The following is a 24095-nucleotide window of genomic DNA, read 5'->3' on the forward strand; positions in this document are numbered from 1 at the left end:
CATTATTTCAGTGTCTAATTCTAAATGACAAATTGCTTTTTCTAGATTTATTTATGAAACAGAGCATCACAATGGCATAGCAGAATTACTGGAAATACTGGGAAGGTAAGTTGTCTCTTTGTTGTCGGTAGCGAAAGGCCTTAGATGGGATTTATGCCGAAATGATCCAGTTCATTGCATTCCACAGCCCCCTCCCCAAGGCAAGGCAATTTAAACCGTTCTCTAAAAGGACGTAAAGAAGCCTCACTTAATGGCCGGGGCTGGTGAGCTCTTGGATCAGAACTGAATGACACTAAATGACAAACCTCTCCCATCCCTATGGTTCCACACGTAGATTCTGTTTCATGTACCTCAGGAGCATCGCTATGGGAACACAATTTCAATTATTTCCTCAAGAGCAGTGTTAAAAATAGTTACATTAAGAAGGTTTATATTTGACACTTAGAAGAAAAATAGGTCATTTATTATACATTTGGGGTATCGAGTAAATGCTAACGTGTCGCTTTGATTTTATAAATTTTTCATATGTATACTTATAAAATAATTAACATTTCAAAATTTCATCGTCTTAATCCAGGTAGAGTTCTTGCTTGCTACCTTTTTTTTTTTTTTTTTAATCAATGACCTATAGGTTTTCTGTCAGACCTCCTAACTCACTGATTCCCAGACAGAGTTCCTCAGGGTTCCACGGCTGAATAAGCTTGGAAGTGCTTCTTCCGCAGCACCTTACTTGGGGATTCAGTGTATGTTAGCAGCTAAAGGTTTTGAGGAGTCCTGCAGGGGAGAAGCTGTACTCGTGCTTCATCTAGCGATTCCCAGAACTATCTGAACACAGTAAGCTTTTCAAAGGAACACTGTTGTCATCTGGTAGATCTATGGTCCAGCCCTTCTGAAAGCAACTCTCCTCACTGTTTCAGATATAATGTAAAACAAATGACGGTCCTCGTGGAGAACTCTACACTGACATATTCCTGGGATTCTCTCTCCCAGCAGAGTGTAGTGAGTGCTTGAGTCGGTGCCCTTACTAGCTGTCCGGCCTTACTTAACCACTCTCGCCTCCCGTTTCCTTATCTATAAAATGGCAATATACTCATATTCACGTCTGAGGTTGTTGCAGGGCTGGGGTGAACTGAGTAAAGTGTCCAGAGAGCCTGCCACACCGCACGCAAGGGCCTCAGAGGTCCTCTCTTGTTCCCTCATTTGAACGCACACACCATCCTGGAGGCCACTTCAGGTTAACCCTGCCTGCAGCTCCCATGTGCCCCAGGCTCATGAAGGAGGGACCAATTTAGAAATCGCTTGAACTGCTTCGACAGCTCGCAGGAACTTATACCGCGTTATAATGCCAAATAGATAAAATACTTGGTGTCACAAACAAAAGCTTCAGCTTGGAGGTTGAGAGCAGGGGACCCCCTTTCCTTGCGGAAGGGGACAGCTTTCTCGTTGATTTTGAAACAATGCCAGTTTGCACACTCAGACCCTGTTCTGCCAGCACTCGCGTGAGGCAGGGTCTCTCTGGGAAAGTGTGAATTCCTGAAGATGGTGAAGGCCGGAGGAAGGTGCCGGTGTTCCACCCGAGCTACTACCCGGTCTTCATGCCCTGCCTAAGGAAGGAGGTTTTGCCCCCAGAGACCCCTGCTCTTCTGGGTAGCTCCCTGTACACTCAGAATTTTTAAATTGTCCTGTAGTTACAAGATAAAAGTGACTGTGCTTCCCTGAAGGTGTTTAATGATCTTTTAATTTCTGCTACTCTCCTCCCTCCTTTTTTCCGGCACACATGGTTGGCTTGCTGGTTTTCATGCTGAAAACAAAAACTGAAAGAAAAACAGAAAGATTATGTTTTTCAATCTGGAACTTGTAAATATTCAAACTTTGGATAAATTCTGTTTTCACAGTATAATTAATGGATTTGCCTTACCACTGAAAGAAGAGCACAAGATTTTCTTATTGAAGGTGTTATTACCTTTGCACAAAGTGAAGTCTCTGAGCGTCTACCATCCTCAGGTAAGGGCTCCTCCGTGACGTTGGTGGGCCCGGAGCTCGTCCGTCTCTGCTTGGACATCAGTGAACTCGGGATACTGAGCCCCAGCCTCTAACTGGGAGTGTTTTGTCTCATATATCACAGCGTTGACTTGGGTGTCAGGGTGCTGGTGATGAGCGAAAGGATAAGGGAGTAAAGAGAGATTGCTTTTGAGAAAATCAGAAAAACCTCAGGAAAGGAGAATTTCAAAATTGGTTGTAAGCACTGAGAAGGGAGTGGCTCACGCGAGGAAGGGGTCAAGGAAGACCTCTCCGGAAGGCTTCCTGTGGTGGGATTGAAACCTAGCACCTCAAAGACAACGCCTCTCTGTCCACGGCCAGTAAAATGGCTTAAGAAAAAGTGGTTTGGGGACTTCCTGGCGGTCCAGTGGTTAGGGCTCCGTGCTTCCACTGCAGGGGGCATGGGTTCGATCCCTGGTCAGGGAGCTAAGATCCTGCATCCTGTGCAGCGTGGCCAAAAAAAAGTATATATTTCTAAAAAGAAAGAAAGAAAAGGGTTTTTTTAAAAAACTGTGGGGTTTTTATAACTTTGAAAACTGAAAACCTGATCCATGAGTGGTTTCTATCTGGTTGGTCAGCTGCATTTCCCCAGGAAGTCTATGTTTTCCTTCACTCTTCCTATTCTAAGTTCCGTGCAGACAGAATGTAAGCTACACTGACTGCAGCACAGAAGGTTCTGGGGAGACGCCCGCCGTCACTGTGGGTGCAGGGTGGGTGGTCCCCACGTCTGGGTCCAAGGACCAAGAACCCCCATTCTGCGGGACCTCCCTCGGGGAGTTTGCCTCATGGCATCAGAAGGTGTATCCTTAGACGGTTCTAATGACACTGGCTTCCTGGGAAATCTTTCACTTAGAGTTTTTTCCTCTGATTCCTATTGCCTGGTAATATCTTTACATCCAGCCAGTTTGTTACCGTGTTAGTTGTCCTGTATTAGAAATTAATAGTTTAGGAATTTAAGATGGAAACAGATTTTAATTTGCTTTTTCCCAGCAGTTAGATTACTTGTCCATTACAGTCTCCAAAAAGGGCACCAGAAAACTCCCACCAAACCTGGCCTGGCTTGTCGGTGTTGGTTTAAAAGACTGTCTCCTGGTTTATTTTAGTTTTCTGATGTTCCTTTTGCAGCTGATCTGTGTTGCACACTGATCCTGGGGTCCCTCCCTCAGAGCCCCTCCCAGAGCCTCCAGCGGGGCCACTGGACGGAGCCTGTGTCCACCCAGGAGAAGGGCTGTGGGGGACATTGCGGGCAGGGGACAGCACTGATCACATCCAGCCCTGTCTCCCCACAGGAAGATGTCTAACGGTGGTACAGCATTTCCATGTTAAAATGGAATATTAATACTTTTTCTCCTCTTACTGTAGCTGGCATACTGTGTAGTGCAGTTTTTAGAAAAGGACAGCACCCTCACTGAACCGGTAAGTACACCCTCTCTGGTCAGGGCCTTGTGATATAGTGTGTGTGTCTTAAGTGTCGGTATCGCAGTCTGGCTGCTTCCCCAAGACAGCTTCTTCATCTTAAGTTATAACACTAGTGAACACAAACTGATTTCATTCCTGTGTTACAAGTTTTCAAACTGTAGTGATTTTAATTACAAGTTCCCTTGTCGAAGTGATTGTTCCTGTAAGAAGATGGCCGTCTTCTCCCTCATTGCGTTTTACTCTGAACGGCGTCCTGCTAAGTCATGTGCGGTTTAATACTCCCACGTCGCTTGGTTGAACAGCATAGGTCACTGACTTCAGCCAGAGGCATTGTAGCAAGGGTTCAACATGCTTATTTATACTAAAGAGATTTTACTGTCTTGAAAATTCTTTCCAAGTTATGGTGTCACTGTTTTATGGTCATTGGATCATAAATGAACATTAGATTGCTACTGGTCAGTGTTTAGATTTCTAAGTTTCTTGGCATTTTATCTTTATTAAAAATAAAAAGGCTATTGTAACCAAGATTCACAAAGTCTGGTGTGTCAGGTGCCAGTTGAAGCATATGAATACACTTTTTTATCAGCTTTACTGAGATGTAATTCACATGCCATACAGCTCACCCACTTAAAATGTATGATTCATATGGTAGACCTAGGTTTTATATTTCTTGTGGACCCAATCAGGAATTAGGATATAGCCTAGAATATAGTCCTATACACATAATATATCCTTAGAAAATACTTAGTAGTAATTTGATAATTATTAGCATCATGATTTAAATTAGTAGATATAGTACAGGAACAAATTTTGTTCTGCATGTGACCTGCTTTTCATATGATGGTGTACAATTGCTTTTGTTTACTTCTCACCAACCATCTTGCACCTTGCAATTTGGAGTTTTAGTCCTCAGCATTAAAATGTTTTTGGTGTTTCTTCCTGTTCCAGGACAAAAATCAGAAAAATCAAAGGTATTTGTTTAATAACTTGCTGTACTTAAAAAAAAAAAGTATGATTCAATGGTTTTTGATATATTAGGTTATTAATTTTTTCAATTGTGGTAAAATATACTATATAACAAAATTTTCTGTTGTAAGTGTACCGTTCAGTGGCATTAGTTACATTCACACTGTTGTGCACCTGTCACCACTGTCTCTAAAACTTTATCATTGCCCCAAACAGAAACTCTGTCTTCATTAAATAGTAACTCCCCACTTACCCTCCACCCTCCCCCTGATAACCTCGAGTCTACTTTCTGTGAATTTGACTGCTCTAGATACCTTACGTAAGTGGAGTCATACAGGATTTGTCCTTCTGTAACTGGCTTATTTCACTCAGCGTAATTTGCTCAAGGTTCACCTATATTGTTGCGTGTGCCAGAAATTCACTCCTTGTTGTGGCTGAATAGTATTCCACTGTATGGCTAGACCACATTTTGTTTATTCATTTATCTATCAATGGAAGTTTGAGTTGTTTCCACATTTTGGCTGTTGTGAATAATACTACTATGAACATGTGTGTGCAAATCCCTGCTTTCAGTCACTTTGGGTATATACCCAGTAGTGGGATTGCTGAATCATATGGTAATTCTGTGTGGTTAGCTTTTTGAGGAAATGGCATACCATTTTCCACAGCAGCTGCACCATTTTGCATTCCCGTCCGCGGTACACAAGGCTTCCAGTTAATCCACATCCTCGCCAACACTTGTTATTTTCCATTCTTTTTTATTATAACCATCCTAGTGAGCGTTTTTTGATTTGCATTTCCCCAATGACTAGTGACCTTGGGCATCTTTACACATGTGTGTTGGCCATTTGTGTTTCTTCTTTGGAGAAATATCTTTAAATTCATTGCCCATTTTTTAATTGGGTTGTTTTTACTATTGAGTAACAAAGCAAGAAGTATTAGATGCTAGTTTAAACATTTGAACATTCTTTTAAAAGTCACTATTGGACCAGAAAAGGTAAATATTGTAATTCCTGAGTCTTTCCTGTCCCTTTAGTGGTCTTTCACAGGTTTCTTGTGAAATTTTAATTTTTATAGTTAAAAAAAATAGAAATTCTTAATACTGTATTCTTGAATTAAACTGCTTCTGATCTCTCCTTTCTTTTTAAGCTTTTAAATTCTATGTGTAGCCTCCCCCATCGCACCCCAAAATTCAGGAAAAGCCCCTGGTCATATCCCTCAGCTGCTGCCTGTGGAGGTGATGGAGGCTGCCCTGCTCTGCAGCCCCTTTCAGAGTGACCCATCCCCGTACCCCATCCCTGGGGTCTCCTCGCGCCTCTGCCTCAACTCTGTCCAACATTCTGGAAGCCCCCAAGAAAATGTACCAAATCTTATCAGACTTCAGTATCACACAAAGTATTTACTCCAACTTAGGGTGAGGATGTGTTATTTTATGCTCCTACGAAACTGAAGACATGTTCAGATAGGGAAAGAAAAATGAGATGGCCCTGATAATTTAAAAAGCCCTCTTTAATATTTTTCTTCAGTGGTGACACATCCTTATTCCTATCTGTGTCTGATGGTCTTCTCCAAACTAAAGTACCATGTGAAGAAACCCTAACACATACCCTGCCCTTTTCCGATTTCAAAAATAAGGAGAGAAAGAGTGCGGTTTTCTGCGATGATCTCTCTTGGTGCATGTTTCTCATACTCTCTAGTGGCGAAAGAATTCACTGAGTGTTACCCCACATCTCTCACGGCCTAAGGGTCCCCCCCCGAGCCCACTCCCTGCAGGTCCCGGTCCCCCGGCCCCGTCTGTCAGAGCCTGGTCCTAATCCTGCTCCAGCAAGACTCAGTGTGCGCATCCCACCCTCTTCTGTCGTCCACCTGAAAGTAATGTGAAAGCCGATAAAGTTTATAAATTCCCACGAATAACGCTAATACAGCTGCGCAGGAGTGAGGGCTTTTAACTGCGCTTGGCTACAAGGCAGGAGAGGATGTGCTGGCTTCGGTGGGGTCCTTCCGTCTTCAATGGTAGACAGAAAACCCTGACTCGGCACGAGCACAAAGCTACCTCAAGCCCCCTACGCCCAGTCCCCAATATTTCCACCCAGAACCACTTCATGTCTTGATCTCCTGCAGCAGAGGTAACATAATTGCTCTCTGGATTACAGAAGGCAGATGAATTTTCTGCACATTAAAAATGTTCAGAGCCTCGCCTCAGTAAATTCCTTCCTTTGAAACTTCATGTATTATGACAACACAAAGCCCGTTTTGTCTTACTTCAGCATCGAAGGCATGTAGGTAATTAGATGAAGGTGTAAACTCTCACGAAGGTGCTGGGAAGGGCAGTCGGCACACGCGTGCGTCTCGTGGTCCTGCACCTGTGGCACCCCGAAGTCTGTGTGTGTCCAGGCTCAGGAATTTTTAAAGTCTGATCCGTTTAAAAGACGTTTGTTGCTCCTGTCTGTAACCTGTAACTACTATTTTTATTTGTAAACGTTGTACAGTGCCCAAGAGCTTTCTGGGCACGTCGAACACTTTTCCACCCACCTGTCTCTTGAGGCTGATTGAGTTTTACTCTGTGGCCTTTTTCCCTGGTGTTGCAGGACAGGAGAGGGGCTCCTTGGGACGCCAGGCTCGCCTGCCTTCCCTAGCCACCCCCTCCCCCCCGCCCCGGGAGCAGGCCGCCCATTGGGTTTCCCCAGGAAAGCTCAATCCTGAAGTGCGCCCAGCCGCAAGCAGCCATTGTTGGCTCAGAGTAGCTTTCCCCGAGCGGACTCCCGCTCTGCAAAATGCAGGCACCCTCGGAAGCAGCTGAAACGTTGGGTATTGGTCATAGGTCATTCCAAATAGTGTGAAAAGTAAGCCCAGCATATAGCTCTGATTCCAGAAATAATACCTTTTCCAGAGACATCAAACAGCTAAATCAATTGTGTCCTGTAGTTCACAGCTTAATGTATTTCTCCTAATAAAATTCCATTTGCCAAATGACGAGGAATGGTGGATTTGTGACGTGATTTGCATCTGCTGTGTTCTTAAAAGTGATGCCAATACACAGTGTCTAGTAGGTACCCAAACACCTGTTAAATGGTTTTGAGCAAAAAGTAGGAAAATCATTAAATGATGCATTTTAAAAAATAATCTCTATTTTTTTTAATTAATTAATTTACTTTTTGGCTGTGTTGGGTCTTCGTTGCTGCTCGTGGGCTTTCTCTAGTCACGCTGAGCGGAGGCTACTCTGCGTTGCGGTGCGCAGGCTTCTCATGGCGGTGGCTTCTCTTGTTGCAGAGCACAGGCTCTAGGCACGTGGACTTCAGTAGTTGCAGCACGCGGGCTCAGTAGTTGTGGCTCGCGGGCTTTAGAGCGCAGGCTCAGTAGCTGTGGCACACGGGCTTAGTTGCTCCACGGCATGTGGGATCTTCCCGGACCAGGGCTCGAACCCGTGTCCCCTGCTTTGGCAGGCGGATTCTTAACCACTGCGCCACCAGGGAAGTCCAATAATCTCTCTTTAAAGACAGTCATGTCATAAATTTTTACGTCAGACTTCAAAACTAGGAGCACTTTTAGAGTAAATTTTGGAGTTTTATAAAGTGTAAAAATATAAAAGATTATCCAGGAGCCTGAAGGTCAAAAGCATAAGATAGAATCGTCCTAAACGAATGTTGTTGAAAAGCCCCTTGTTTTTAACCGCAGTGAGGACTCACAGGCTGGCCTGTGAGCACAGCTGGCATGATCTGCAGAGCCAGAAATGACTAGTGCATGGAAACCACCACCAATCTGGAAGCATGAGCATTTGCAGTGATGTTCACAGCAGTCCTGAGGCCGGGGGCCGGGATGACGGGTCCAGAGATCGCTGTGATAAGGCTAAACAGCTGCTTTAAGTAACCGGTTGCAGTTGTACAGTTAGGTGTGCAAGTATGTGTGTGTGCTTTACATATACGAACAAAGTGTTTTGGATCACTGTACTATTTTAGGTAGCTAAACTCTCAGGGGTATTGTTAATCTGCATTCCAAATCTGATATTTTGGGTGAAGAACCTTTACTGGTAGGAAGTTTGGGAACTGCAGGAACACGATAACAGAAAGGTTGCCCGGCAGAAGCTGCCTGTCTGATGGGCAGGGAACACAGTGCCCAGCACTCACCAACCGGGAGGCTGCTGCCGCCCGACGAGACGTGCCTCGCAGGGAGCGGCTTCATGGGCCTGCTCTGGGTGGGGCCCCAGCCAAGGCCAGGCTGCCGCCCATTCGCTGCGGCCAGCAACTTCTCAGGCACGTGCGTGGGTCTAGTAATAAAGTCTTCTCAGCAGCCCCAGGGCGAGGGTCTTCGTGCCCCCAGACTTTGATGAGGGCTGTGGGGCACCGAGGGGTGGGCACCCGCCCGTGGCCACACACAGAGGGCTTGTTAGCATCAGTGCTTGACATCTCTCTTTCCGATGTGTTTTAGCATGACTGAAAACACTGTGTACGCACACTGTGTATGTATGTCTGTGTACAAATATATATGAACAGTCAGTTAATTTGAGAGAGAAGCCAATTGTGCCTCTGTGTATATGTCTCCACACTAAGACATATATATGAATTCACATGCTCTGTGTTTCTCCACTGGTCTTGTTCTCTCTGAACTCTCCTACCTGCCTCTTTTTTTTTTTTAAGGATCTGACTCTTACTGAGATGGTAGTTAATCAGAGTGGTTCACATAAATTAAAACTGTGATTCTGAAGTATATAAAATTAGACCTACCTCTCTAATTATAAAAAACCTACATTCTAGTTTACTGAATCACTGTTCCTTCTGCAAGGAAAAAAGCGCCACCTTGTCTTGTGGCTTTGCAGAGGGGGCGCCTTACTGAGGAAACAGGGCGTCACACTGTGTTGTCTCTTCCGTAGGTGGTGATGGCACTCCTCAAGTACTGGCCAAAGACTCACAGCCCAAAAGAAGTCATGTTCCTAAATGAACTAGAGGAGATTCTAGACGTCATTGAACCATCAGAGTTTGTGAAGATCATGGAGCCTCTCTTCCGGCAGTTAGCCAAGTGTGTCTCCAGTCCCCACTTTCAGGTATGCGGCCCGGAGACGGTGGGCTCGTGTCACTTCCCTTTGGAGCTGGTAGGTCGCGGTGTGGAGCTGGTCATGTTTTGCTTCTCGGGTAATTTGAAGGTAATATTCAAGCTTTTGCTTCAGTGAATTTCAGAGTAAGATCCTGAGACTTCAGCTCTACAAAATACACTCTAGCACCTCGTCCCCCCTTGTCACTGAAAACGTGTTTCTCCATAAGAGTAATTAAAGACAGCTTCTCTGTAAACGACCTCTGGCTCTCTGTTCACTGGGTTCCCAAACGCACACAACCTTATTCTCCACAACTTGAGTGGTTGATGCTCACGGAGAAGATAAAACTGTTTAGCTTTGCGTTCCCTCCCTCCATGAGCTCTTCATTTCTGACATATATGAGTTTGCGTCCCTTTACGCTTTAAAAAACAGTAATGGTTCTGATTCTTGTACCTTCCACATTCCTGTGTGAGAGGTGCCTCGGTCATGCCGCTTCCCACTTTCCCTGATTTCCTCCTCACACCTTCCAAGCCCCTTTCAAAGGTCGTCATCCCCAGTGGCTTTTCCAGCCTGTCTGCCTTCTTTTAACATACTGGGGACCCCATCCTCTTGTATCGTTGAGACGGTGTTTGTTGTGAACTCATCGTGAACAGGGTAGAAATCTAGGCACAAAAGGAGCAAAGCCTCACAGTCACCAGGGAGTCGGCAGCCCAGCGGGAGAGGGGAGATGTGTCCGCACAGCTGACACCCATGTCTGCGTTGCCGGCGGTTTCAGAACTGGCCGCCTCGGTGGCCTCCGCCCCTCCCGTGTTCCCTTGCTGCCCTCCCTGCTGTCATCTCACATCCCCTCCCTCAAGTGCCTCTGCAGGGACAGGCTCCGCCACCACCCATTTTAAGCGGAAGCCATGTTTCCGCACACATGCCAGCACTCCCTCCCGTCCCCTGCTGCTGTTCGCCACACGACTTAACACTTCTAGCAAGTCAGACAATTCGCCCATCGTTTGTTTACCCCCATAGAACGTAAGCTCCACGAAAGCAAGGATTTCTGCCTCACCTGGTTCACTGCAGAATCCTCAGTGCCAGACGGCACTGCCCGTGGTGTAGACGCGTAATAGATGGGCGGTGGATGGCTGACGGATAGGTAAAATGAACTCGTTTGACTTGTCTCCTCGGCATCTAGCCCATGTCTAGCCGAAATGTTCATTGAACTCATGAAAAAATGAGTGACAGTGATCTTGACAGACAGGAAATCATCTGCCTCTCTGTTGAAGGCTCTTCAGGATTACCGTCTGTAGAGTATTTTAATTTGTAGAAATAATAATTTTCCAATCCAGTATAATTCATTTTGCTATTTACATATGTAATAGAGCACTTTGATCATCAAAAACAGCAGTCACGCCCTCCGTCTTTCAGGTGGCAGAGCGAGCGCTGTATTACTGGAATAACGAGTACATCATGAGTCTCATCAGTGACAATGCAGCCAAGATCCTGCCCATCATGTTTCCATCCTTGTACCGCAACTCAAAGACCCACTGGAACAAGTAAGAGAGAGCTGGCTGCCGTCAGATCCGGCCATTTTTAAAGTTTGCATATTTTGCTGATACTTCAATTGTGATTGAATCCAAGTCTGACTATCAGTTAAAACACAAGACGCTGACTTCTTTGTGGGCTGTGTCTTGGCCTTCCGTTCACGTCCTTATCCCCGTGCCGAGCCCACGTAGGGCGCATTGCCTCACTCCCCACCCCCCATCTCATCCCGGGTGGGGTCGGGAGCAGCATCTCCCGGGCCGCCTCTTAAGTTCCCTCCGGAACAGTTAAAGATTGTCACAACCTCAGGACTCAATCCCTGCAGGGACACAGTGGCCACCCCACACGCGGGGGCCCCAGAGCCCTGCTGGCACTCACCCTGGGGAGCCAGAGAGAAGAGCAGGTAACCTAAACACCACTAGGACTCTTGACATCTGCCCCTGCTTCTCTCCTTTGTTCTCTCACTTGCTGAGGATGAACAGACTGATTTACTCAGTGGTCATCTCCCGAGACCTTAGCAGTCAGTATGGATGCCATGTCATTTTCTCTGCTGAACTGGTACTTGTGAAATGTGGGCCATTGAAATGGGCTGGTAAGTCGGGAGAGGAAACAGTCTGTGGTGGAGGAGGGAAGGGAGACAGATCAAAAGAGATGAAGCATTCTGAGTTTCAACACGAAGCTTTCGTTACAGGACGATACATGGCTTGATATACAACGCGCTGAAACTCTTCATGGAGATGAACCAAAAACTATTTGATGACTGCACCCAGCAGTTTAAAGCAGAGAAACTGAAGTAAGTTGCTCCTTTCAGAAGTTATTCTTTCAAGGATTTTTTTTTCCTTAATTCTAAAAAACCTCTCCCATTAGTTTGTCCTAAAAAGGTATTCTTCACTTTAAAGCAAAATCAGCCCTTTTGTACTTGAAAAGCAAATTAAAACTTTGTTATGATAACTTATTTTCAAAGCAAACATGTTTAAAGTTAGCTATTCTCTGGGAATTCCGTGGCAGTCCAGTGTTTGGACTCAGCACTTTCACTGCAGTGGCCCCAGGTTCAATCCCTGGTCAGAGAAGTAAGACCCTGCAAGCCACACAGTGCAGCCAGGAAAAAAAAAAAAAAAGTTAGCTGTTCTCTCCGTTACACTACTAGTTTAATCATTGCAGAAAGTGCATGTATAGTCACGAATTTAACTTTCAGGGTCTTTGCTTTTCTCAGGGGACACTTAAAGGCAATAACGTGTAGTCATTTTTCACGTTTGTCAGGCAGGAATTTGAGCTGTATCCTGTAAGGTTTATATGAAAGAGCAGGAATCTTCATCCAGCATAGCTTTATTCTAATTTGTTGATCTCCATAAATTCGGGTGTTCTCTGGAATCTAGTGCCAGAGTCCTTCACAAAATCAGGGCCCTGCTCTCATGCTGTGAGGACTGCAGAACCCACATCTGTCCGGGGACAGGCTAGAACAGGGGTCCCCAACCCCGGTTAGGAACCAGGCCGCACAGCAGGAGGTGAGCAGAGGGCGAGAGGAGCTTCCTCTGCCACTCCCCATCGCTCCCCACCGCTCCCAGCCGCTCCCCATCGCTCCCCACTGCTCCCAGTCGCTCACATTCCCAGCTGAACGATCCCCTCCCCCACCCCCAAGTCCATGGGAAAATTGTCTTCCACGAATCCGGTCCCTGGTGCCAAAAATGTTGGGGACCGCTGTGCTAGATGACTCTGTCCCTAGGCTATGCTCGTAACAGTATGATTCATTAATTATCAAAACCACATCTTCAGAGTCAGGTGTGGACTGTGAGCAGATCTGATTCTTTGTCACTTGGAGCCGAGGTAGATAGACTTTGAATGAATGTAATTCAAATTACAGTACACATATAACAAAGTGCCACGTTCTTTCCTTAGACGGTATGCGTTTACCTGTGTGCAAGGCCCTGTTACGGGTTCTGGCAACATAGCAGCGAATGAGACAAACAAAAACCTCTGCCCTTACGGAGTTTACATTCTGGGTGGTGTGGAAAGAGAAAGACAGCAGAATACAAATGAGTAAGACGTAGTGTGTGAGGGACAGTGACAAATGAAGCAGGAAGGGGCACAGGGAACCCGGCTGTGGGCTCTTTAAGCCTTCGGGCTGCCCAGCCCATTCCTGCCTCAGCTGAACGCAGTGTCCAGGTGTGAAATCCGTGAACATCGGGGCTTTTCTAACGGCGCATCCTCTTTCGTGGAACATCCCATTTCTGAAAGGGACCTTAAAGATCATGTAGCACATTTACTAGATTAAAAAAAAAAAGAGTCGGTCCCATGACAAGTCATGTGCTGAAGGTCATGTGCCTTGTTGGTGTGGACGTACAGGCTGCGCCTCCGTAAGGACGTCTTCACCTGGTTCCTTCACACTAAGGTGTGGTCTCACTTTTCATGGGTATGTAAGCTTCTCACCAAAATCATACATGTCCTGTGATGAAGCGACAAAACAAGGGGAAGGAAGGAGACATAGATGTGCTTGTGCAAGTGTTTCTAAGAGCTTAAATTCTTAGACATGTTAAAATTTTGGTGTATTTATATTTTTAACTCTTTTCCTCTAAGCCCAGTTTCTTTTTTTTTCCCGTTATGTACCTTGTGGTCACCACTGTGACGTACATGGAATAATACCAGACAGTGACAAAGGGGAATAGGTGTTGTGTTGCTGGCCACGTTCCCCCTTAACATTTTCTCTCTTGAATTTGATTCTTTTCTCTAACACCGATGACATTTTGCTATTTTTCAGAGAGAAGCTAAAAATGAAAGAACGAGAAGAAGCATGGGTTAAAATAGAAAACCTAGCCAAAGCAAACCCCCAGGTACTAAAAAAGAGAGTAACATGAAAACGTCTAGGGTGTAACTTGAATGTTTTTATGAGATAGGAGTGTGGATTCATCGTGAGAGGGGAGGGAAATCAATTTCACTAACACTGTATATGAAAATATCTGCAATAAAAATACTTTTCAACTTTGTACAAGTACTTATTTTGCCCCACAAAGGTTTTTACCACAGAATTGACATTTTTTTTATTATTATGCTTTTAAAATAAGATACGAACCTTATGAATACACTGTGGTAAAAAGAAAGTCAGGATACAAGCTCTGTTTTGGGCCAAGATTGTAATTTGCTTTCTCAAATGTCATAGATGCTGTAGTTCAAACAATATTTTCCTTTCTTTTTAATATCAAATTAATTCTAAAGGAAAAGAAATTAGATTTGAAATAGATTTAAGTATGAAGTCAATGTCCTCTTTCCTAAAATGAGGTTTCTGCAGGCTGAGCCTTTCTTGTTAAAAGGTGACCGACTTCCGTCATCTTAGCCGCTAATCCTTTCTCCCATCCCAGCACGCCCTGGCAGGTGGGCGCCAATGACGTGTCTTCTGGAACTGCCAGCACTGAAGCAGTGTCCCCCCATGCATTACCTCGGGCTGACCCCCAGGGGCTGGGGGTTGGAGCCCTGTCCCAACAGACGTTCTTTCTGATGCTATGTGCCTGTCCGATTATCACTGAAAATCATTTGCCACACTAAGAATTCTCAGGCTGTCCTTAGCTCCCCAGAAAAGATTTTACTTTCTGAGGAAAGCTACTCGGCTGCCCCTAAAATCCTGAAAGGTTCAATACAGTGAACCAGATTACAAGCTATCTATTTATTTTCTTTGGTGAGAGGTATGCATAAATCATTATTATCTCAGTTGCTATGTGGGTTTTCAATCTCTCTGATGTTTAATAAAAAGTGATACATGAATACAGAGTTAATACCTAAATAACAACATGCTGACTTGTATTTCCTCTGATAAAACTATAATCAAGACACAAACCATAGGAAAACTGAATGACATCCTTAAGTGTATGTCCTTGATGCCACCTGAAACAAGTAACTGGCGTTTTTCTAACCATTTTTATTCCATGCTCTTACACAGAAATGCTATTTTATGTGAAAATAGCATGTGAAACTGTGTAGTAGCTAATTTAGGTAGATAGCTATGGGTATGTACTTCTTTTTTTTTTTTTTTTTTTTTTTTTTTTTGCGGGACGCGGGCCTCTCACTGTTGGGGCCTCTCCCGTTGCGGAGCACAGGCTCCGGACGCGCAGGCTCAGCGGCCACGGCTCACGGGCCCAGCCGCTCCGCGGCATGTGGGCTCTTCCCGGAACGGGGCACGAACCCGTGTCCCCTGCATCGGCAGGCGGACTCTCAACCACTGCGCCACCAGGGAAGCCCCTGGGTATGTACTCTTAAGAGTAGAATTTATGTTGAACGTGAGGTTAAAATACTGACTGACGTTTGTTGTAAGACACAGTAAAAGCATACGTCTGGGGCAGTGGGTGGATGGACCCTGCCCGACGGGGCCCAGGCCGTCTTACTTTGTCCAGACGGCCCCGTGCCGAGGGCAGACGTGTCCCAATCAGGGTCGTCAAGGACCCCGTCACACACACCCTTGAAATCAACACCCTTGAAAAACATGTAAACTATATACAGATCAGAGGGTCTGATTTTATTTATTTTACCTGGAAAATAGGAATAATCTCATAGAAAATCGCATAAAGCCTTACATTACAAGCGAAGAGCTGGCTGTGACTGTGTTAGCAAAGGTGGCCTGGCCCCACTGCTGTGCTGTAACAGATGTTCCTTCCAAAATATATATTGTCCTCATTTCTCTTTTTCTGAACTTTTCCTAAGTGTTCTTACATCACATTTTTATTCCTTTGGCTGCTCTGTTTTAAAATGTCTCGGGCCACAGCCTGAGTGCGGTGGGCTTTGCCTGCGCTCACCCCTGCATTGTGCTGTGGCGCTCTGACCTGAGCGCCGTCCTGCTCGCGTCTGCGTGTGAAAACCGTCTGTGACCACACCCCAGCAGGTCCTGTCCGCATGCTCCAGTCCACCGAGCAGTGTCTGAAACGGAAAGTACTTCGTGGGCTAATGTCTCCAAGTGGAAACGAGGGCCTTGGTACCCGCTGTTCACCCTCTCTCAAGTCCTTTCTAAATTGTAGTCGTTGCTTGCCATTTACAACAGCAGCAAAAAGTAAATCGTGTTGTGGGTAATACAGCTTGCGTGCCACTTCCGTAACGAAAACACGTAGGTGGGTTTTTGAAGCCCGATTCCCCATCTCAAATCTGCCGTTTTGAGAAATGATTTAATAGCTTCCTTATTTTAGGTGGGTTCCCAATCCCTCACTCTGTTCACTGGCGTGTACCTAGAAGTCTTCCTGATGCTGACCCTTGTGTTTTCACAGGCTAAGTCTTTTGTCTGCTTGGAGATGTGAAAGCAGGTCCCCGTTTAGGCCGGTTGGGATTTGGAAAGCTGTGGTCCTTCAGGATTTGAGTTGTGTCTGTTTTAGCAGTTGTGGCGGTTTAATTTTTTCATGTTATTTAATTTTTTTATTTAATGTTTAATGTGATTTAATTTTTTTAAAGTGAAGATTTTAATAGTGAAGATTTCTAACGTAGTGAGGATTTCTAACATAAATACGCTTTTCCTAGTCCACCAAAAGAGGCCATGTCACAGTTTCGCTCCTGTCTCCCTTTTGTGGGGATCATGTGAAATGAAGACAAGGCACTTCTGTGAATTTTAAGTGTGGCTCTGGCTCAGTGTTTCTGCCCCTTTGCAATGACAAGACGACGCCCTAGGAGGCCCAGGGCACAGAGTCTGGCTGCCTGCCTTTCCTTTGGGAGATGAGCCTCTCTGGGGAAACGGGCCTTCCTTATTTCACCTGTCAAGACCTTCAGCCTCGGGAAGGTTTTTATTCCTAGTGAGAATCCTCTGCCCCCGAGCCTGCTAGTGACATCGATTTCCTGTAGGCATTTTGTAGCATCCTTGTGCGTACTCTTCCTTGCCCTGAGCCCCAGCAGGGCCTCGGAGCCCGCACTGCTCTAGGCACGGCCGCTGGCAGGGTCCGTGTAGAGCGCTGGTGTCCTCTCGGTGCGGCCGAAGCTGAAGATCCCGCACCACCGCCCGAGCACTGCAGCGTCTCTGCTCTGTCTGCCCCGCCCAGCTGAGCCCCAGGGGGCAAGGCGCCGTGCAGACCCCAGCTCCCTGCGCCCAGCAGGTCACCACCTCTCTGGGCAGATGGGTGCCAGCTGCGTGTCCCAAATGCGCTTTCCCAGGAAACAAAACTGAGAATGAGACACGGCCCCAGGTGTTAAGGAGGGGAGCCAGGATGGAAGCAAAGAGAATCCAGTCCGCGCGGTCGGATGATAGCACGCGCTGGGGGTTGTGCCGGCAATGCTGGCGAGAGGCCTGGTCGCGCCTTTAGAGACACGTAAAGGAAGGCTGGAGGGTAGGGTGGCCACGGCGAGGCGTCCCCGCGGCACCAGGACCTTAGCCCCCAAGAGTGCTGGGCGCCCTGGAGGCGGAGCCAGCCTCTTAGAGGCTCACCTAAGGGGCTTAACCAGCCGGGGACTCAAGGCAGGGGAAGGGGCGACTGGGAAACCGAGCTGCTCATAGACGGAGCGTCACTCATGGGGGAGGGTGGGTGTGATCTGTGTCAGGGACAGAGCTGGAGAGGGGGCAGGACGCGTGGGTTTTATGCCCAAAACAGTGTGCAGGTGTCACAGCGTCATCCAGAGCTAGTGGCCTCGGCAGGCTTGCGCTCAGGAAGCTCTTCCGGACACTCGGGGGCTCCTGGGGAAACATGTGGAGATGCCGCTGCTGGACGGGGCTGACGGGGGGGCGGCAGGCATAGCGCGCCGCGGGGGCCTGGGTGCCCATCGGGTGGAGGAAACAGAGCCAAGGGTGTGGCTCCCGCGAGGAAGCGGCGCATTTCCCAGGGTGGTGGAGAGGCTGGGCCAGGCAGCCACGGGGGCCGGTGGGGGGGTCGGGGGGGCGCGGGCGAGGGTCGGCGAGACCCTCGGGGCGTGAGGAGGGGTACAGACTGTCTTCCCAGCAGTGACAGAGGAGCGGGGGGCGGCCGGCACCACAGGCAGGGAGGGGCAGCTTCAGGGATGATGGTGGCCCCCGCGTGGCCGCAGAGCGGTCACCCACAGCCTGGTGCCCGGCGTCCCGTCGGAGAGGCGAGGCCCAGAGCCGCGGGGGTGAGCCGAGGGGTCGGGGGCGGGAGGGGCTGCTGAGAGCTGAGCGGCCCTCTTGGTCGCTCGCACGCCTGGCAGGAGGGAGGTGGTGGGCCAGGCGGGTCGTAGGGGTGGGTGCCGCGGGGCCCCAGGCAGAGGGGCTCGCTGTGGCCAGGAGGGCACGAGCCGGGCACAGGGCGTGGGGGAAGGGGTGCGAGGCTGTGGCTCGGAACCCCAGCTCCCCCTTCACTGGCCTGGGGCCCCGCGGTTAGCGTAGGTACCTCAGCGTTCCCGTCAGCCAAGTGGGATCATAGCAGACACTTTACAGGCTGTGCTTGGAATAGCGCCCAGCTCGCGGCAGACGCACAGAGAGTGGCCGCCAAATGCTGAGGACAGTCAGGGCCTTCCGTGTGCCTTAGCTCACCCGCGCCGTCACAGCCACCTCCAAAGTGATCTCATACCCACGTCCCACTCACAGAAACAAAGTCAGAAACCCGTCCTGCTCACAGCAGGGCCTGACTTGGCCCAGACCCCGAAGAGAGTGGAGTCCCAGGGCGCCCCGTGGGGAACAGGAGCGGAGCCAAGGGGACCCCACTGGCACGTGGGCGTACCAGGCCTCCCGCAGGGCCGGCCACGGAGTTGCAGAGTGAGGTGCGAGCTGTGGGACCGATCGGGGTTGTGTTGTTTGGGAGGAGAGCAGAGAGGCTGTGAGTAAAAGGGTGTGATCGGTGATGGGGTTTAGGCGAGTCTGGAAAATGCCGAGATGGGCAGATAGAGGAGGGCAAGGCTGTGTGCAGAGGTTGGGGGCTGGAGGTTTCCACGGGAAGCTTCCCGTGACCAGATCCAGGCTCACGGGGAGTCAGCAGGCTGGAGGCTCCAGGGTGGGGCGTTGCCCAGCAAGGGGCTGGGACAGTCTGGAGTGAGGCGATGCCCGGGGCCCAGGCGCTGCAGGTGTAGGCCGGGCAGGGAGCGCCTCCCTGCACGTGGGCTCCCTTCAGGAGGGGCCGCGGGGGGTGGCCTGGGCCAGGAGCCCCGGAGCCGAGCCCTGAGCGCTGACCTGACCGAGAGTGACTCGGCGCTTTGCACTGCAGTACGCAGTGTGTAGTCAAGCGAGCACCATGAGCCTTCCGGTGGCAGTGGAGACAGATGGGCCTTTATTTGAAGATGTGCAGATGCTGAGAAAGACAGTGAACGCAGAGGCTCGCCAGGTAAAAGTGCACAGAGCTGCGCTGGACGCGCTCCTTAGAGACTTGCTTAAGACGTGCCTGTGATCTTAGTGATGTGATAGACAGCAGTGCCTCCTGTGTACAAGCTACAGTGAAAAATGCCATGGTGGGAGTCTTACAGGAAACCTTTCACCCGTATGTCTGAGATCAAACTAGTAGAAACAGTTTGTAAGGATTAAGCATGTGCCTGAAATGTCTTTCTTCATTTACTGTAACAGTAATAATCCCAATTCTTCACTGCAGTCAGATGTTAACGAGAGCAAAGACTCAGAGGTTTGCGGTGATGTCTTCCCCCTCTGCGCCCTCTGCCCCCGTGCGACTTCTGCTCTGGCCCAGAGGCGCCCCTCTTACTTCTCCACAGTTACTGCCGGCCCCCGGGCCCCAGGACATCAGGCAGAGCCCTCATCCTCTCAACAGCAGGGTCGCGCTGCCTCGCAGGCCTGTGCCAGGGTCAGGGCTCTGTCAGGACCCTCACGCAATACCCACACTCAAGTGGTTTTGTCTCCGCTTTGTGGCGATCCAAAGAAAGGCCCCTATCGCTAAATGGGGAACCTTTGCGATTTAGGCTTTAAAGAGGGTAGTGGGTGGAGTTCCCACGTATAAGGAGCCTCGCAGTTGCCGTAGGTCTCTGATTGTACCTCCTGTTCTCAATCCTTGCAGTTGATAAAGTGCTAACTGGATTTGGGGATATGGCCCTTTCTGACTCTGAAACTTTAATCCCCTTTGAGCTAAGAATTCCTAAAGACATCCAGCACTACAATTCTGAAAAGTAACAAGTTAGGCTAAAATTATACTGCATACTGAATGCAGATGGTTTCTAGATGATGGTGTCATTCTGAGCTCAGACAGAGAGGGGTTTTTTTTTAACCTACTTGTTTTTAACTCAAGTAAATTGTATTCCCCACCTGATCAGACAGGATCAGGCATCACCAAGAGCACAGGCTCTAGACCATGCAGACTGCACTGCCCAACACGGCAGCCCTGAGGCACACGTGACATGTGGCCGTCTGCACTGAGCCGTGCTGCAGCCCAAAACACACCCGGGAGCTCCCAGGCTTAGTGTGAGGGAAGGACCTAGAAACATCCCCTTCATAATTTTCTGTTACTGACAACATGTTGAGATGATAGTATTTTGGATCTACTGGGTTAAATTTTTAAAATATTATTAAAATAAATTTCATCAGTTGCTTTTCACGTTCTCGATGTGGCTACTAGGAAATCTGGGATTCCATATGTGGCCGGCATCGTCTTCCGACCAGGCAGCGCCAGGCCAGATGCCTTTCCCTTGGTGCTTCCAGAGTAAAGCACCTGCACTGGCCCGTCCTTGCCCCTTCCTGCCCGGCTAGTCCTTGGCCTTAGGTTAAGATAAAAGCAGGTGGACGCAAACACGAAACATACAGTGCAAGAACAGCAGTAACTCGTTTTTTACTTCATCCAGTTGGATTCCATAATTTCCTCGCAATATTCTTAGCAGTGAACAGATTGAATAAAAAACGTGAAAATCCTTATCTTTCCCTCTTTCTCTGGGGTGTTAGTTTTCCTACTTCTTAATTTTTTTTTAAACTTGGAAAGGAATTTGAGGCCACCTCTTTGATTACCATTTTGATGTTTTGGCTTCAGGTGGGTTGAAAGACGTGAACACTGGCCTCGTTACTGAAGGCGGTCGGAGGAAATCAAAATCAGGGTCCCTGCTACCAGCAAGCCTGCCCGGGGTTTGTGGCCACATATTAGTCTTTAGGTCACTCGGGCCGTACAACGTAGACAAGGAAACTGATGTCTAACAAGCCAGTCTTTACACATTAAATATTTTTAGGGTTGGAGGATTTTTGTTTTTGGTAGGTACATCCTTGGACTTGATAATGAAAGCTAGGAAAAGAATAAACTATGCCCAAAATGTAAGGAACGTATTACATAATTACGTAATCTATGGACCTGTGGTTTCTGATTTAGGGCTTACTCTGTAGGAGATGAAGGAACGCAAATTAAAATAGCATTCTCATCTTGAGTAAGGCTACCTTTGAAAGTCAGCTCTAGTATCTCCGTGGTGGCCGATCTTCCAGCGGCCCTTGGAGGAGGGCGTGTCTCCCTCCTTCCCTGCAGGAGTTACGAAGGAAGCAGCCTCTGTAGTCATCTCCTCGTTAGTTGTGAGACACCACGTGTAGACAGGACATTGCTTGGAGAGCTCTTTCAGTTTGCTGGTTTGTTTTCATGACTTTTGAAATTAGACTGTATGACTGAGTTTTCTGTGTAATTGACATTCTTACAAAAATCATCCCCCTACCCATAACATTTAGATCTCTACAGATCGCATTCCTGGGTTGGAAGACTCCATGCTGTTAAGACGTCAGTTCTCCCCCAAAATTAACGCAATCCAGTCAGAATCCCAACAGGCACTTTTCTTCTTTTGAAAGACATAGACCAGTTAATTCTGAAATTCACATGGAAATGCAAAGGACCTAGAATAGCCGAAATAACTCTGAAAAAATAATAAAGTTGGAAGACTAACACGACCCAATTTCAAGACTTACTGTAGATTTCTATTGGTCAATTGAATTTCCCCCAAATATCAAAATAATCCCGCATTTCTTTGAAATGATTCGAATGTGGGCTCGGGATGCATGTGAGGGAAACGACAGTGTTGCCGGAGAACCGGGAGAGGAGACCCTAATGCTAATGGAATGTACTTGGTTGGAATTTTGTGGAGGAATTCAATTACCTATTTACCTGTCGGAACCATGATTTGGGTTTCTTTTGAGAAGATTGTGTAACCCTATATAGAACCTCCAAAATAAACTAGTAACGTTCATGTGAATGACATTTATATCAGAGACATTTAAAATGTTTTACAATTCTCATTTTTAACAGTCGGTCGGGAGGAAAGCAGTGTCAACCATGCAGTTAAGGAAGGTGTAGAAAGACGGAAGGTGGGAACTGAAGGTGTTCCTTACTCAGTACGTAGAAGTGTATTTAAGGCTTTTATATTTAGGAAAATCACTGACAATGTTATGTACATGAAGTATTTTCCCTTTTTTCCCTGTCATTCCAGCTTGTGATGGTGAAGACAGAGAAATCTGGTCCCTCGAGAGATTTTTGATGAGTTCTGTCCTAAATTCAGTAGTAAAACGTGCGCTCTTCTGTATGACCCACCCCGATGTCGTTTTCCCATTTACTGTATAGATTTAGCCTTTCAGCGTTGCCATTTTGCTGCAGACAGAGGCCGTTTCTCTCCGGCTCGCACCTCCGTAGGGGCGTCTGGGGCAGCGTGTCCGTCTGTCTTGTCTGCCCACCGTCAACAGCATGCTCGGCCCACACATCCCTCCACCAGTGTCACTCGTCTAGAGGGACCGTCTGCATGATGTCCCACTCTCCTGCCTCCCCTTTTTCTGATTTTTTTTTTTCCCGCCTTGTCGCTTGTGAAATTGCTCTCTGCTTTACACACTGGTTTTAAATGGCTATGCAGAAAGGCTCAGATGGGTCCATCACACTCTGTCCTTCCAGAAGCTTCCGGGGTCATGTTTGCCTTCTCAACTTGCATTTATTGGTTCCAGGCATTTTCTGTCAAAATGTTTCTTCTCTTTGGAATGCCTGTTGCAGCATTTATTAAATATTTCAAGTATGGGAAAGGCCTGATTTTGTTTTGCTTCGCTTCGCTTTGTTTTACAGCTCCACCTGGAATGGACATAAACTTCAGGGTAGAATTTCCCTCTGAGTTTTGCATTGGTCGAAGGCAAACACGCTCCACAGATGAGACCACTCTTACAAGGACTGTGACCGTGACAGGCAGCCCCTCAGGGACGGAGGGGCCTCCACAGTCTCCTGACAGGCGGGGTTGTCCTGAAGGCATCTTACATTAGTTCCCAGGAGAAAAATACCAGAATTCCTGCCTTTGCCATAAATGAACGTTAATATTCAAATAACAGTTCTAGAAATAATCCTAAAATGATGTCATGGAAAATTCCTTACAAACCTTGATATTATTGAGGTTGTCAGATACAAGTTTGCAAAGAACCCTAAGAAACATTAGCTCTGCAAAAGTGTGCACTTTTCATACATGGCGTCTGCAAGGCCTTGGCTATTTCATTAACGCAAAGAGAATTACACTCTGCATGTCGTACCACCGATGTTGGCAAGCTGGGTGCTGTGAGGAGTGGTTAGGGATACGTTCTTTCTGTTGTCAAGTGATTGACTTAATACAGGTTTTCTTCTGGTAGGAGTTTGACCACCACCACAAACGTAACTTCTTCTCATTAAATATAATCTCCCCTTTGCTGGAGACACTAAACAGAAAGGAAGACGGGGTTCTGGTTAAAGTTCCTCATGTGCTGGCAGCTTCCTGGACGCTGTGTCTAGGTGATATAGGTGGCTCGTTGTTTTGTTTCAAAGATACTGCTATTGCTGCAATGGCCCTACTCCAAAACCGAATAACTTGTTTAACTATTATGCCTGGAAATGGACACTTTCGGTGTATAAACGCCCCATATCAGGGCCCCCCCGCCTTTCTTTGCAGACACAGATCTCTAAATCCCCATGCAAAAAGGGATTCATGTAGGGTTTTTTGTTTTGGGGTGTTTGTTTTTGTTTTGTTTTGTTGAGTAAAACCAAAATGTCCTAACTTTAGGAAAAAAATGGAATGGAGTGGGAGTCTTATATCTTACCCTTATTAGGAAATTTTATACAAATCATTAAATACAGTTTTTCTGAATTCTAGAGGGTTTTTCCCCCTACATGACCCATTTAATACCTCTCATTTTAAGTATCTTTTTTCAAATTTGATAGAAGTTTTAGACCTGTTATTTATTGGCTTCGAGTCCAGTTTAAGTATGTTATTCATTGTTTCTTTTTATTTACCTCCAAGGGAAATTTCAACTTCCTGAAAT

At 47.2% G+C, this 24095-nt stretch overlaps 1 protein-coding gene across 8 annotated transcripts in view; it reads left to right on the forward strand.

The window, feature by feature from the left end:
• The window catches only part of PPP2R5C (protein phosphatase 2 regulatory subunit B'gamma), a 131603-nt gene that overhangs the window by 104689 nt on the left and 2819 nt on the right, over positions 1-24095 (forward strand). For 6 of the 8 annotated variants that reach the window (XM_030883356.3, XM_060295297.1, XM_060295298.1 and 3 more), the window contains 7 exons: positions 46-105; positions 1896-2004; positions 3403-3456; positions 9293-9463; positions 10865-10992; positions 11670-11771; positions 13734-13806. In XM_030883356.3, the coding sequence (XP_030739216.2) occupies positions 46-105; positions 1896-2004; positions 3403-3456; positions 9293-9463; positions 10865-10992; positions 11670-11771; positions 13734-13806 (697 nt within the window). Of the gene's footprint in view, positions 1-45; positions 106-1895; positions 2005-3402; positions 3457-9292; positions 9464-10864; positions 10993-11669; positions 11772-13733; positions 13807-19083; positions 19201-24095 lie in introns of all 8 variants that reach the window. The other 2 variants (XM_060295301.2, XM_030883357.3) reach the window with 1 other exon arrangement.

Source organism: Globicephala melas, chromosome 2 (genome assembly GCF_963455315.2).
Source record: "Globicephala melas chromosome 2, mGloMel1.2, whole genome shotgun sequence".
NCBI classification, from domain to species: Eukaryota; Metazoa; Chordata; class Mammalia; order Artiodactyla; family Delphinidae; genus Globicephala; species Globicephala melas.